The sequence below is a fragment of the Amia ocellicauda genome, chromosome 5 (assembly GCF_036373705.1).
Source record: "Amia ocellicauda isolate fAmiCal2 chromosome 5, fAmiCal2.hap1, whole genome shotgun sequence".
NCBI classification, from domain to species: Eukaryota; Metazoa; Chordata; class Actinopteri; order Amiiformes; family Amiidae; genus Amia; species Amia ocellicauda.
The window spans coordinates 33,607,478-33,621,024 of record NC_089854.1 but is presented as its reverse complement, the minus strand read 5'-3'; the positions used below and the strand labels follow the sequence as shown (position 1 = coordinate 33,621,024).

General features: G+C 39.1%; 1 protein-coding gene across 4 annotated transcripts in view; it reads right to left on the bottom strand.

The window, feature by feature from the left end:
- Nucleotides 1–13,547, bottom strand: part of cacna1g (calcium channel, voltage-dependent, T type, alpha 1G subunit) — a 198,530-nt gene that overhangs the window by 110,551 nt on the left and 74,432 nt on the right. For all 4 annotated transcript variants that reach the window (XM_066704863.1, XM_066704859.1, XM_066704860.1 and 1 more), the window contains exons 9-12: nucleotides 6,042–6,193; nucleotides 3,424–3,609; nucleotides 1,832–1,946; nucleotides 1,263–1,418 (exon numbers count right to left, since the gene is read on the bottom strand). In XM_066704863.1, the coding sequence (XP_066560960.1) occupies nucleotides 1,263–1,418; nucleotides 1,832–1,946; nucleotides 3,424–3,609; nucleotides 6,042–6,193 (609 nt within the window). The remainder of the gene's footprint in view (nucleotides 1–1,262; nucleotides 1,419–1,831; nucleotides 1,947–3,423; nucleotides 3,610–6,041; nucleotides 6,194–13,547) is intronic.

Genomic DNA, 13,547 nt, shown 5'->3' with positions numbered 1-13,547 from the left:
CTGCCATGGTGAGACAGGCGGCATTCCCCTGGCATTCCTGTTATACAGCCCCTTGTGTGAGGGGAAGCAGTACAACCAAGCAGCAATGTTAAGACAATGGACGCCTTATGCTGATGGGATTGTTTTTCTAGTTTTTAAGCTGGAAACTAAAGTGTGTTGAAGGAAGGCCATAGCAATTTAAAGATCCCTTCCCAAAATGTGCAAATTTAAAGATTCTGAAGAGAAAGAAAGAAAGAATTAATGCAAGAAAGGGCTTTAGTGGGTTTGCTCTCCAGTGGGATAAAAAGTGTCAGGGACTCAATTGCAGCATAGCCATTCACTGGTGATTGGTCAGACCTTATATTCAATGCTTGTCTCCTGCCATCAAATTAAATGATAGGTGTGTTTGTCGTCAGTAATAAACGTGTGGAGACAAAGAGTTCACGAGAAGTAATTCAAAGCCTTTTGCGTCCACATCTGGAATTAGAGCCCAGCAGAGAAGCATTTAACCAGCATATCTAACTACAATAGCAAAACTAAGAGGAATGTTACAAAAATACAGGTAGCTCATTCTGCGTTCACTAACAGAAACTCACATGTTACAATGAATACCTGGACTTTGCCTTGCATTGGAGTACAGGACCTTATTTCAGTAAAGGTGAAAAGGAGCATGTATAGGAACTGAAATACACAACTTTATCTCACCTCAAATACTTTTTATGCTGAAACCAAACCTTTTTACTCCCTTTTCTTTCAACATAATCCAACTGCAAAGATCAGTTCATTAATAACAATGCTGCTGTAGAGCACCAACAGTCCAGGTTAAATTAAAGGAAATCAGGTTTTCATCAACACAAGGCATGAATTTTGTCATGGTTTCAACCCCTAGTGTTCAAGAGCTTCATCGTCTCTTGCCAAACTCAACATCTCCAACGTCTCACTTTAAAATATATATTTATATATATATATAAAAAACAACAACACATTTTTCTTTCTAAAACTTGACTTGAAGAAGATGTCAGTGAATAATTCATGCTATGTGGTTGACATAAAAGTTCCATAACATCATTAAGGGAAAAAAAAGGAATGTCTAAGAATAATGTGTGGAGACATTCCTAAGGAGATGTTGGCGAGGTCTTTGCACACTTCTTTCAGGGTGGTCTGAGAAAATCGATGAAGGCTGGTTGATCTGTGACTGTGTATTAATGAAGAGAGGGAAAGAGGGAGGGAGGGGGAGTATGTGAGAGAAGCTGGAAGAAAGAGATTGGTGGGAGATTCTGTACCTCAGTCTGGAATCCCTCCACCAAGATGGCCACCAGCAGGTTGAACAGGACATAGTTGCCAAACGTCATCAGGGCAATGAAATAGAGGGCCGCCCATGGGGAGGTGGAGGCCATGCCGTTGTACAACACTTTGTTCCAGTCCTCCTGGGTTAGGATCTGCATCCGACACACAGAGCGTACAAGTATAAAGCATATAGTATCTTTCACATATGAGGAGATTTAATTTCTTACACCAATTTGGCAGCCAAGAACATTTTTTTCTCATGTGATGCCCAATAGCACTCTTTCCTCTGGACAATGGTGACAGTGGGATTCTTCACAAAGAGCCTGTGTTCCACTGAGAACAATAAAGCCAGTGAAACTGGGTCTCCAGGACTCCTGAAGGTGAGACAGAACCTTGGCCCTACTGTGTGCAATTTTGCTAGACCTGCAGTGCGACACTACAGTTACTGCCAGGCAAAAATACTACCCCGCCCCATCTATGTGAACTTTAACCTTTGCACCCTTCCATCACCGGCCCCTCACAATCTCGTTCTCCGGCTGGTGGTCCTAGCTGTGCTGGCTCTTACCTGGAACACAGTCACTATGGCCCACAGGAGGGAGTCAAAGTTCTTGCGGTCTGGCAGCGTGTCCCCGTCTCTCTCAGAGCCAAACTTGCAGCCAAACAGATGCATCCCCAGGATACTGTGCCATACAGGAGCCAGAAGAAAAGCAAGAGAGAAAGAGGACTTGGTGCTTGCCAGACAAATGCGAACTAAAGCCTGAGCATGGCAATCCACTCCAATCCACTTCTAGCTGCCGTGGCTTTGGTTGCTATGGCTTTGGTAACTTCACTCACTTTGGAGTGCAGCTAAACCAGAAAAATGAACCCTTACTTTGATTAGCCTTTGCATGGTAGCGAACCCAAAGGACTGAGTAAAGTTTGGTCTCAACAGGAGATATATATTTATATATAAAGGAAATATAGCCTTTAAATAACACCTCATAAATGAGATTTGCTTTAGGGCCATCTATAAGGATTCTTCTTTTTATTATTATTATCCTGGCTCTGCTATAAAGGGACAGTGGGTGTTTATCTGTGTTACTGGTGTGTGTTTTCTTCTTTTCAATTTTGATTTCCTGTTGAAAACCTGCCAATTCCAATTCAGTTTTGATTAGAGACATATAGGAGGAAGAAAAAAACAACATCAACATCTTCTCCCTCATATCATGAACTGGAATCTACACTTCATGTTCAGCAAGACTGGTTCCTTTAGATCTCCTGTGGCTAATGAGAACCAAAGGCAATCACGTGTTCCTGAGGTATTTGCTGTCAGCCTCAAATCTGTTTCTTAGCACTGAGGACCTAGAACAGAAATGGCTGATGTTCATTCATAAATACCTACAACAAGCCTGGTTAAAGCAGCTGCAAAGGCATAGAAATTAGGGGCTCTGTAAAAATAAATCTTAATATAGGTATGCAAACAATTCGAGCTAAACTCATGCAAATGAGTTAAATGCTAATATAAATGTGCTCTTAATCAAAATGTGCTTGAAAACTTAACAATAATACAAATAATAATCATAAACTCACCATATGTATTGGATTTGAATGGATATACCAATCTACCATTGTCAACACTTTACTCAAAGGGAGGGCGAGTTAGTCTGACTCCAGTTAAGGAGTACACTCTTTGCTTAATTTTTGACTCATTGTGGATTTGAATAATGAAGTTTTGAAATTCCTGAACATAAACACTTGTTAAAACAGTTATGCCATCTAGCTATGCAAGGCGTGTGGTGTGTTTCGGTTTTGCAAATGCTTGATATTTGAACGATGTTTCCAATTTCATTCGACAATGTATTAATTAATTGAACACATTCACGCTATAACAGATCTATGCAAAGCTGTATATCTACCTGTACATCAAGTCACAATTTTTTTGATTACTGGAATGAACCTCACTGCACTTCTCTTGATTTTCTCCAAGGCCTCTTTGCCCCTGTCCTAATGTTTCAGTGTAGGATCATAGTGCCTGGGCCGAAGTTGACATATTTTGGCTGATCTATATGCATTGCTGATCTAAGTGGTAGACAGACTCTGGCAACGGGTCACCCAGGAACCTCTTGCCCCTTGTTGGGCATATTTTGTGTCCTTCTCTCCGCCGCCCAGCATCTCTACCTAAAGATGAAGATGAAGAGCATCAGCAGCATGCAGAAGGTGGCCACGTTGTCCATGGTCTTCATCAGCACCACCAGCTGTCTCTGCAGAGCCGGCATGAAGCGCACCAGCTTCAGGACCCTCATCAGCCGGAAGGTCCTCAGCACTGACAGACCGCCACCCTGCTGGCCAACGATCTCCCACACACTGGCAGGGAGACAGAGAGGAAGAGAGAGATTGTTAAAGTGTCAGAGAGAAAGAGAAATTAAGGGAGACAGAGACATAGAGACACAGAGTCAGAGATTCAGAGAAAAAATAGATAGAAAAAGAGAGGGAGAAACAGAGAGTCAGAAGAAACACTTTGTCTATCACAATCAACACCTTTTTTAGAAAAGGAAAGGGGTACACATTTTAAATCACAATAATAAATGCTAAGGGACCTGGATGGAAAAAATTATAACAACAAGAAATTGACATGCTGAAAGTAATGAAATACATGCTGCCCAAAAAGGAATAAGGTTTTTATTTCACATATTTAACAGCTTTTGCAATGTTGCTCTGTCTGAAAAAACACGTGCATGGTTCAACTGTCGGCATGCAAAATAGTTCAAACCATATACACAATGATTGGCAGTTGCATTGGTGAGTTTTCAAAGGGAGGGAAAACGCTTATCTGAAACGAACAACTATCTCTTATTATACTAACAATACCATTAAAAGTAATCTAAACAATTAACTTTTAAAGGTGAGTGTTATGTAACAGTAATTAAAAAAAAAGGAAAAAAAGGAAAATATAAATGTCAAAACAAAGCAAGACTAAACATATCAGACACATCTTTCTTTTTAGGTGGGGGGTTGATGAAATCCAAACAGAAATGTAGCAACTGAAGGTAGGTATCAAACGGTAATTTGTAACAGCAAGCAGAAACTCTACATCGAATAGAGAGAGTGTGTGTGTGTGCATGGGTGGGAGTTTGTGTGTGTATATATGTGTGGGTGGGAGTGTGGGTATCTATGTGAATTTCTATTTTTGTATTTATCTGCGTGCTTTAGTCTGCCAATAAGCTAAAGAAAATTCCTGGGAAGGACCCTGTTTGAAACGCAATAGGTCACACAGAAAAGAAAACACACAGTGCAGGATGTAGCAATTACAGCCGCTGAGATGAAAGATTACAATATAATAGGCTTGAACAGTGTGCGTTTATCGGAACCAAGTGTTCAAAACCAGCTGCGCATGATCTGATCTCAACCAGAAGAAGGATGGTGCTTGGTTGACACATTATCACTGATAATAGTTTTATCTATTTTATTTTTTTGAAGTTTCTGGAGATGGCTTGGATAAAACAGGCTGAACATGTATCAGATGTGGGTGACAGAGTTTTCCCTATGTTGGTTTGCCTTGGTTTAATGTTAAATGTGGAAGGTGTTTTCCTCAAATTTAGGGACAAAAAAAATCTAAATATGAATAAAGACATTTTAAGACTATTGTGCAAGTGAAAAAAAAAACCTCATATATGTGTTTTTTCTTTTTGAAACTGCTAGTACAGTACTTTTTTTGTTTACGGTTTCCTTTCGATGTAATTTAGAGTTTTTTTTTTTAAGATGTACAATCTTATATATTCTCTGTGATTCAGATTTTATCTGTCAGACAAGTTTGACACTAAAAACAGGCTCTACAAACACTGTTTTCAGTCTGATTATCTCTGTATGTAAAACAGAAAGATTTTTAGCTGGTGCAACAAGGTAATCACAACCCTTCCACTGAACAATACCCCCCAGAGTGCAACATCATGCTGTGATAAGGGTCCCACACCGCAGATAACTCTCCTTTGCTGGAGCAAAAGGAAATCTGTACATTCCCAATATATATTAGTAGATTCTTGGTCAATTAAGCCAAATCAAATCAAAATACATTTTCATGATGAATTAGTCCTTTATTAATATTATCCTTAGCAAGTGATTATTATATATTAATTTATGTATTATATTTATATGTATTATCAAACTAATAATACTTTATCATTATCACTTTAATCATTATAAATAATAATATTCTAATCATACTTTATTTACACAAGTGGCTACAAGAATAAAATAGCAACACTATACAGAGGTCCCTTAAGTCAAAATATAGACTCAAACCTCAACCATAAGTATTCAAATGATACCAAGACAGCTGTATTTAGTCTTTAGCGTTCTGCGATCTCTTAGGTAGATGGACAGAGGCATAATGTTGACATTCCACCTACAGATCAGATGTGCTGAAACCAGAGATACCTTACAGGTTTCAAACCCACTACAGCCCTGTACCAAATGCTGACACTATTTTTAGGTAAACTTTATATTAGGATTATGAGTGTAATTTGTCTAATAAGTGGAGGTGTCCATTTATGTATCCAGCTGAGAGCGAACTGAACAGAACTGCTAAAGGTCTGAGGTACAGACATTGATGAAAAAATAAAAAAATATCTATTCAAGAAAATAGTTAAATTAAGAGGTCAAGTAAACCCAGAAGATGAAGAAAAAAAAATCTTAGCACTTTATTTGAATGTAATTTCATTTTCTGCCATGTAATTCTGTGTGTGTGTGTATGTGTGTGTGTGTGTGTGTGTGTGTAGGGATGTAGGGACAGGACTCACCTGATCACCACAATAATGCCATCAAAGATGTTGTAGGGGTTCTTGATGTAGCCAAAGGGACCATAGACCAGCACTTTTAGGAGCATCTCCAGTGCAAACAGGCTAGTGAAGACAATATTGCTGATCTCCAAGGCATTTGTCAATTCATCAGGCTGAGAGAGAGAGAGAGGGAGAGGGAGAGAGAGGGAGAGAGAGAGGGGGAAAGAGTGAGCACAAGAAAAGGGAGATCAAGTCATGAAAACTTTCAAGCTTTACAGAGAATGGTCAATACATACATATATTATTGATTTTACTATTATGCATGTTGTTTTCCCATTTCAAAATAAAAAAAAACACCCAAGATTTTATATTAACATATAATATTATTTGTGAAATGAAAAGCAGACTGAGAAACAAGCTCCCAGCAACTTATTTTAAATTCACTAAACAGCTTTCAAAAGTCTATTAATCTATTCATGTTAAAGATAGCCCTGGACTGTTTACAACAGATGGACTGCTTACATTAGCTGTCTCCACCATCCTGCTTGCATTGGTTAAATATTTTGTTCTTTAGTTTAGTTGAGTTGAGTTGAGTTCTGTCAGAGTCTTGCATAAGGAAATACATTGTGAACATTAATTCTGAAATCGGGGCAAAAATTTAGCACCAAACTTTATCCTCAAAGAAAAACCATTCTGTAAAAACAAACAGAAGTCAGCTTCAATGACTTTGCTTGACTTGTGACATTTTAATGTTTTCTTTGCTCTCATGGTGACTTTACACCATAAAGCTAGCAAACATCTCTCCTTATCAATATGTAAAGCAAGGGCAATATGGCACGGCATGTTAATATACATCCGGTGTTCTGTTCCTTTAGTTCAGATGGTCTCTTCAGGCTGCACTGTTTTCTTATGGTTTGTGAAGGATATACACATTTCTGCATCAGGTTTTGTTTCCTATAATAATATTTGATATGCTCTTCGGTTAAACTGTATATTAAACAAAACAAACACAATACCCCTTCCATACGCCTGCAGGCCCACCCACCCCATTAGAAACCTGAAAATGAAACGTAACTTTCTGTGAGAAACCTGAGCCTTGTCTTGACACACAGACTGTTTTGACTCTGGCAGGGGCTTACTTAATGTAAATACATGTGAACTTTACTTTTTCCTTTTCTTTATTATTTCAGTTTCTCCTCGTGTGTGACTTTTCCCCTAAATTCCGACGCACACCTGTTTGTGCCTGATGGCACGCTGATGTGCCAAGGCGCACCCATTGAAAGCGCTGCTGGAAGGCAATGCAGTCCAAAAAGGTACTGTGAACTTAATCATAATGTCCACAGATGTCTCCTTGGGAGCTCACTTTTCTGAAACAGAGTATTTGTCCTCAAAAGAAGATCCAGAAAACAAACCACACAGATTCATGACCGTTGGATCCAATATGTTTGGATACATTAGTACTTTGAAGTCTATGAATTGGATTATCACAACTGTTTACCAAAACACTGCTTTCAATTCTAACACCTTCACTGGAAGAAAGGATGTAAAGCCTGATGCACTCGCCCATAAACGAATTCATTAATGAAGCATCAGTTACCTTCTATTCAATCAGGTAAACAGAGATCACCTGCATATTGTTGTTTAGACTGACAAGGACTCTTGAAATCAAACCCTATTTATAGAATACCTTGTGTGCAAAATAATCTCGCCAGGTGAGTCAGTTTCCCTCCCACAGTGCTGATTCATCAGTATAGACTCTTGCAGCTGTTCTTCAATTCCAAGTGTCAGTCATCTCAGTATCATTACCTTCCCTTTCCCTCCCAGACAACTCCATCTATATAGCTTGTTGTATCTGCCTAAAAGTTTTACTGCAAAACTAACAAACAATATTGCTTCAACTTTAGAAAGAGCAGCCACTGAAAGAGTGCAACTGACTCGCCAGTTTTGTTGCCTGTAAAAATATGTTCACATTACAGTTTTTTTTTTCCTGTCCTGAAAGCAAATAGATCGGGGGTAAACACACAGGCCGCAAGAGCAGTTTTAACTTGTTCTGAACCTTTGTACATTGTTACGGTTCGCTCTAAATGTAGCTTCAAAACAATAAGGGACACACTGCCCTGATGCTGGAAGGAATAATATAAGTTGACAAGTCTTCAAAAAAGCCATCTTTAACCTCTGTGCATAATTTAATGTAAGTGGGCTCTAGTTGAAAGCCTTTTATTTTTAGTCTTTTGGATAACAGCAAGATAGCTCAAATCCCATTAACTGCGTTAAGGCAGCACCTGCATTGGTTTTTGCAGCGCAATGTTAACATTACCTGACGTACTGCTGCTTAAATATTCATTTTTGAATGGACACGTGGCGGCTTCCCAAGGATAAACAGTGACAGTTTGACAAAACAGGCCTGAGAACAATGAAAAGTGTGCTTGAGAGAGATGTGCTCAGATAAGCTGAAGAAACACTTTAATTCTGGTAATGCTCCACACAAAGAAAACATTCAAGTCGTTGCTGTGTTGAGCTGTACGTCTGGAACAAGACTGGAAATTAAATATAGACCCTTCTCTTCCTCTTTCGTGCTGCACATCAGAAAAATGCTGTTCTGAAAGGTTTACAAAAGCCTATACAGGAAGCCCATTTCTCCTTAAATGACATAGGCGTATGCATTACTGAGTCCTATGCTTTATCCTACTGCAAAAATAAATTTCAATTGACATCTTAGACAAAGGTGAGCAATCCAGTACCTAAATGGCAGAAGTGTCCTTTGGTTTCTTTTCCACCCGATGTCTTAATTACTTAACTGAAGTAATAATTTGGATAATAAGTCAAACCTCCTGTCATTTCCAGGTATTAATTCAGCTGCTAATTTAAAGGTACCTTGAAAACTTGCTCGAATACAGCCCTTGGGGACTGACATTTCCCTTCCCTGATCTTAGGTACTAGTGAGCTACCCTATAAATAAAATCACAAACAATATTTTTTTTTCACTAGCTGTTTGAGCACTAAGAAAGGTAGGATCAGCACAAAAAAAGGACTGATTGAATATTAATTTACCCCCAGAAAGATGTCTCTCATTCAAATACAGCCCGATGCCCCCAAAACAACCCCATCTGTAAATACTCTTGGCATTCTGTCACACAGCCTCTGTATCACCATCTATGTGTAACCATTCAGCCATAATCATCTTGCAGGATACATTTGTAATTGTCACAACAATCATCTTTTTTTCACTCATAAACATTTCAAATGAGTGACTGGAGAGGCAGGTTCATTTCAAGCTGTTTTGCTATTTTTGACTGAAGTCATTTCCCTTTGCATTCACATAGTTTACAGTGGTTAAGAAGTAGGATAGGATCTTTCTGTAGCACACTTACATACGTGTGGTCGACAAAAGTGCAGACAAAAGATGTTGCTAAAACCTTGAAGTAATCTATTGAAAAATACTGGCATCAGATTTCTGAACAAGAACACTGCATTTATAGCCATGAATAATTCAAAATGTCTTATAATAAATGTATGTTTAAATAACCAGATTCATCTGCCCTTAAAAATTTTAAAACTATTATTCTTACCATTAATAAATGCTTGCTTTAAAACAGCTACACACTTGTTTCCACAAATTAAATAAAACAGAATCTAAATCAGATGACATCTATCCTATTAAATTATGGACATTATTAATGGCCACATTATAATAGGATGCAAAACAGTAGTGTTAAGTGCTGTCCTTGATAGGTCCCTTAATTGTCAGTGGCTTCAGTAAGTTGAAGCTGTATGTGTGCAATAAAGGAAGAGAGACAATACAAAATACCAGCATACAGAGATATGCTGAAAAGACATTGGGGTTTAGCTTTTACCTCCAAGGCCCTGCTGTTGTTTGAGCCTGCAAACTAAAAATCAACACCTACAACAGTCAAGAGGAGGACAGTTGCTTCTAAACTTCCAACAAGGCATAATTTATCCACTGGCAGACTGATACGGCTTTACAGATGATTATTTAATTAACAAATACTTTAATTGGACTTGACTGTATATTCTGAGCATGTGTACTACACTCACACACAGACACACACAAAAAATTATGTTCTTTTGTGGCTTGTGTGATACATTAGCCGACAGAGGGAATTTTCTAAACTATTAATCAGTGAGACTGCCTGGATGGCTCAGTCCAATGTGCTGGGTGATGGTGACTGCATGAAACTGAACTGGAGGAAGGAGGTAAATGAGTTAACTCTGGAACTTTCATTTTCTCTGTTTGAAATTACTTTTGTGCCAACTCAGCTTTTCTTCTCGAATTGAACTGTGTAATTCTCTCAAGACTGAACAATGACTGGATATGATCTGTGACTGGCGGCACCTGAGGTGACAACTTCCTCCGGCTCCATCATTATAAGAGATGGCTGTAGAAGCTGTGTTCTGTATTTGGTGTTGCTTATTGTAATCAGTGGTACACAATGCCATAACAACACACAAAGGAGATAAAAACAAGATACAAGGGAACCCATTATCTGGTAATCTGACCTCCACTACTGAAAACCAAGTCCTCGATTCCTGGAGGAAGTCACTTTCCTCCCAACTGTAAAGTCCTTTGCGATCCCTTGGGGATTTTATTAACATTATCTTCATTATCTGAAGATTTCATTCAGACATTTCTTAAAGGACCCCATGCAGTGTTTCAGGTCTAACTACAAGGCTGTGTAGCTTGTTCCTGATCTCCGTAACATTTTGTAAAGAAGTGTGCCTTATGTTATTTAGTTTGTATTAACCCTGGCTGCCTGAAGATATTCGCTTGCCACCAGGGATTACTCTAATTGCTCTTCTTTGAACTTTCTCCAGCACAGCATTGTAAGTCTTGCTGCACGGTGATCAAAATGGCACCCACTATTCTACAGAGGGTCCTACAGCATGGTACAATCATAACATTACCTCCATCAATAATTTTTAATTAAATGCCAAACCTACTAGCTACTTGTTCATCTAATGTTTGTTATAGACATACGCATTAAGCAGCATCTGAACCACAAACCATACAGGCTAAGTGCTGTGAAGTGTATTGGTTTCAGAGACAGCCCTCTGCCTGAGTCAGAACAAGAGAACCATGACGTCTTGGGGAAAAGAAATCCTGTGACAAACTCCCAGCCTTAGATACAAGGTAACAATTCTAGTACAGAGTGACACCTGATAGCAAGGAAACCCATTATGTACAGATCCAGGCTTACAGCAGGGACTTATCACTGTTTGTGTCACTGAAAGGACTTACGACATGATATCACCCAGCAACAAAAAGCTGTATTTTGCTTATCAAAAAACAGCAGCAGGTTTCCCAGCTAGACTTTGTATTTGTACCAAGAGAATTTTTGTATTTATTTATATTTTATAAACTACAGTCCTTGTGGTCATAATAAAAAGTCAGAAATACAACAGACAACATTTACCACACAAAAAAAATACTGTTTGGCAGGATTTGCCTAATCCGGGGGGGGGGGGGGGGGGTTCTGTTTAGGCCTCTGGGAGTTGCTTTAACCCCCCCCACCCCCAATCGTTACTTCCCATTAGCTTCTTATCTTTTCATCATGGTGATACAGCTCATCTACATCTGCCCCCCCCTCTCCCTCTCTCTTTCTCTCTCTCTCTCTCAAGCACACCAGGTCCTTTCAAGTCCTCTCAGCCTTCTAGACGAAGGAGCTCTTAGTGAAATTAGCGGACACCCAGATCTGACAGCCACATCTCTAGAGCTCTTATCTCTCCAAATGCCTTTTGATTACTGATTGCTGTTAGGAAACAAGAGAAAAGTGGGGTGATGTCCCCTCCCCATTTCACTCTCGGTGTGAAGAAAGCCAATGTTCAGACGCTTCAAAGGCAAAGAAGGCGGTGGCCGTGGATTGCGCCGGCTATTTTATGTTGTCATTCCTTTGATTTTGGCAGGAATTATTTTAATAAAGGGAAAAAATAAATAACATAGGCATGTTACCTTTTCAGTATGCGGGGCAGTTATGCATATAAACCATTATGAATGGTTTGTTGTTTTTGTTTTGTTTTTAATACCACCCATTTAATTATTTTGATTATTATTATTATTATTATTATTATTATTATTATTATTATTATTATTATTATTATTATTGTTGTTGTTGTTAATTAGCAGTCTCCTTTATCAAAGGCAACATATGTGGTTGTACAAACACTAACATACAATGTTCTACATATACACAACATTTCACGTCATCTGCATCTTTTCACCAAGAGATCCCACCGCCCAACCGGCCCGGCTGTCAGTGATGATTGTAGGACCAAGGTAGGTGGAACTGAAGGCTTATTCGAAAACACGAAAGACTAAGGTACCACTTGGATGTCAGAGAGTGTTAGCTATTCAAACCTGCAGTCACCCACAAAGGACACAGGGAGTCCCTGTTGTGCTATGATTTGAGGAGCACCCTAACTCCACCCCCACAACCCACTGAGCCAGGGCTCGGAAAATAGCGCACTGCCCTTTGAAAACTCCTAGTTTAGGCCGCAAATAGTACAGTTGGGATTGGAGAGCGGCTCAATACAAGTTACAGCACACACCCTGTGTCCCCTGGGACAAGGGCTTTACCTGATACGGTTCTTGGAAGCCCCCCAGTAGTGCTTACTTTCAACACAAGCTCAGACCTATCAATGTCATGCTGCCCCTCACCACTCATATGATAATCCTGTCACTGCAAAGCACCTGCTGAACAGCACTAATACTTCAGATTAAACATCTCCTTCCTCCCCTGGGAGATCTCATTTTTTAACTACAGTTTTGCTATGTTATATAGCACATTTGTCTCTTATTTGTAGGCTGGGGGAAATGGTAGTGAAGTAGATGAACTCACCTCTTAGCCTATTGTTGGTATTTGTTATGGCAAAGTAAAAACTGGTTCTCGAAAATGACATGATGTTGAGAGCTTGAGCCAACGTGGAGCAAAACACAGCATCTTTCTAAAGGCTGTTAACTGACTGATATAAAATTGGTTTTCTCAGATCATCAACTCAGATTAATTTCCTACCTGATGCTTTTCAAATGTGTTTGTGTGTGTGTGTGTGTGTGTGTGTGTGTGTGTGTGTGTGTGTTTTATATAAATGAGCACAGATGAGTTTTATAAAGTCATGAAAAATATACCCTTGATCAAAGTCAATGGGAATAGCTATGAGGGTGTAACTTAAGTTTTTATCTCAGCAAAGAGATTGTCAAGCAGTGCAGATCACAGCCAGGAAACAGACAAAAATGATGTGGCAGTGTTATCAGTCTGGGAAAATGCCTCCGTGAGTTAGGCCGTGATTTGACAACATATTCAATCTGAAAAGTCACCCGAATCAAGAAAATGTATTGATAGAGATCTTTATTTTGCAATTGTCAAATTCAATCTGATCCTGGTAGAATGTAATCTTGTTGATTTTTGTTTTCTTCATGTTTTGCTGTGTGTGTTTTTGGCCGGGGGGCTCATATATAGAAAATATGTAAAGTACTCCTTCTTGGCTTAAAAGGGACTTAAATGTGCCCCTCTA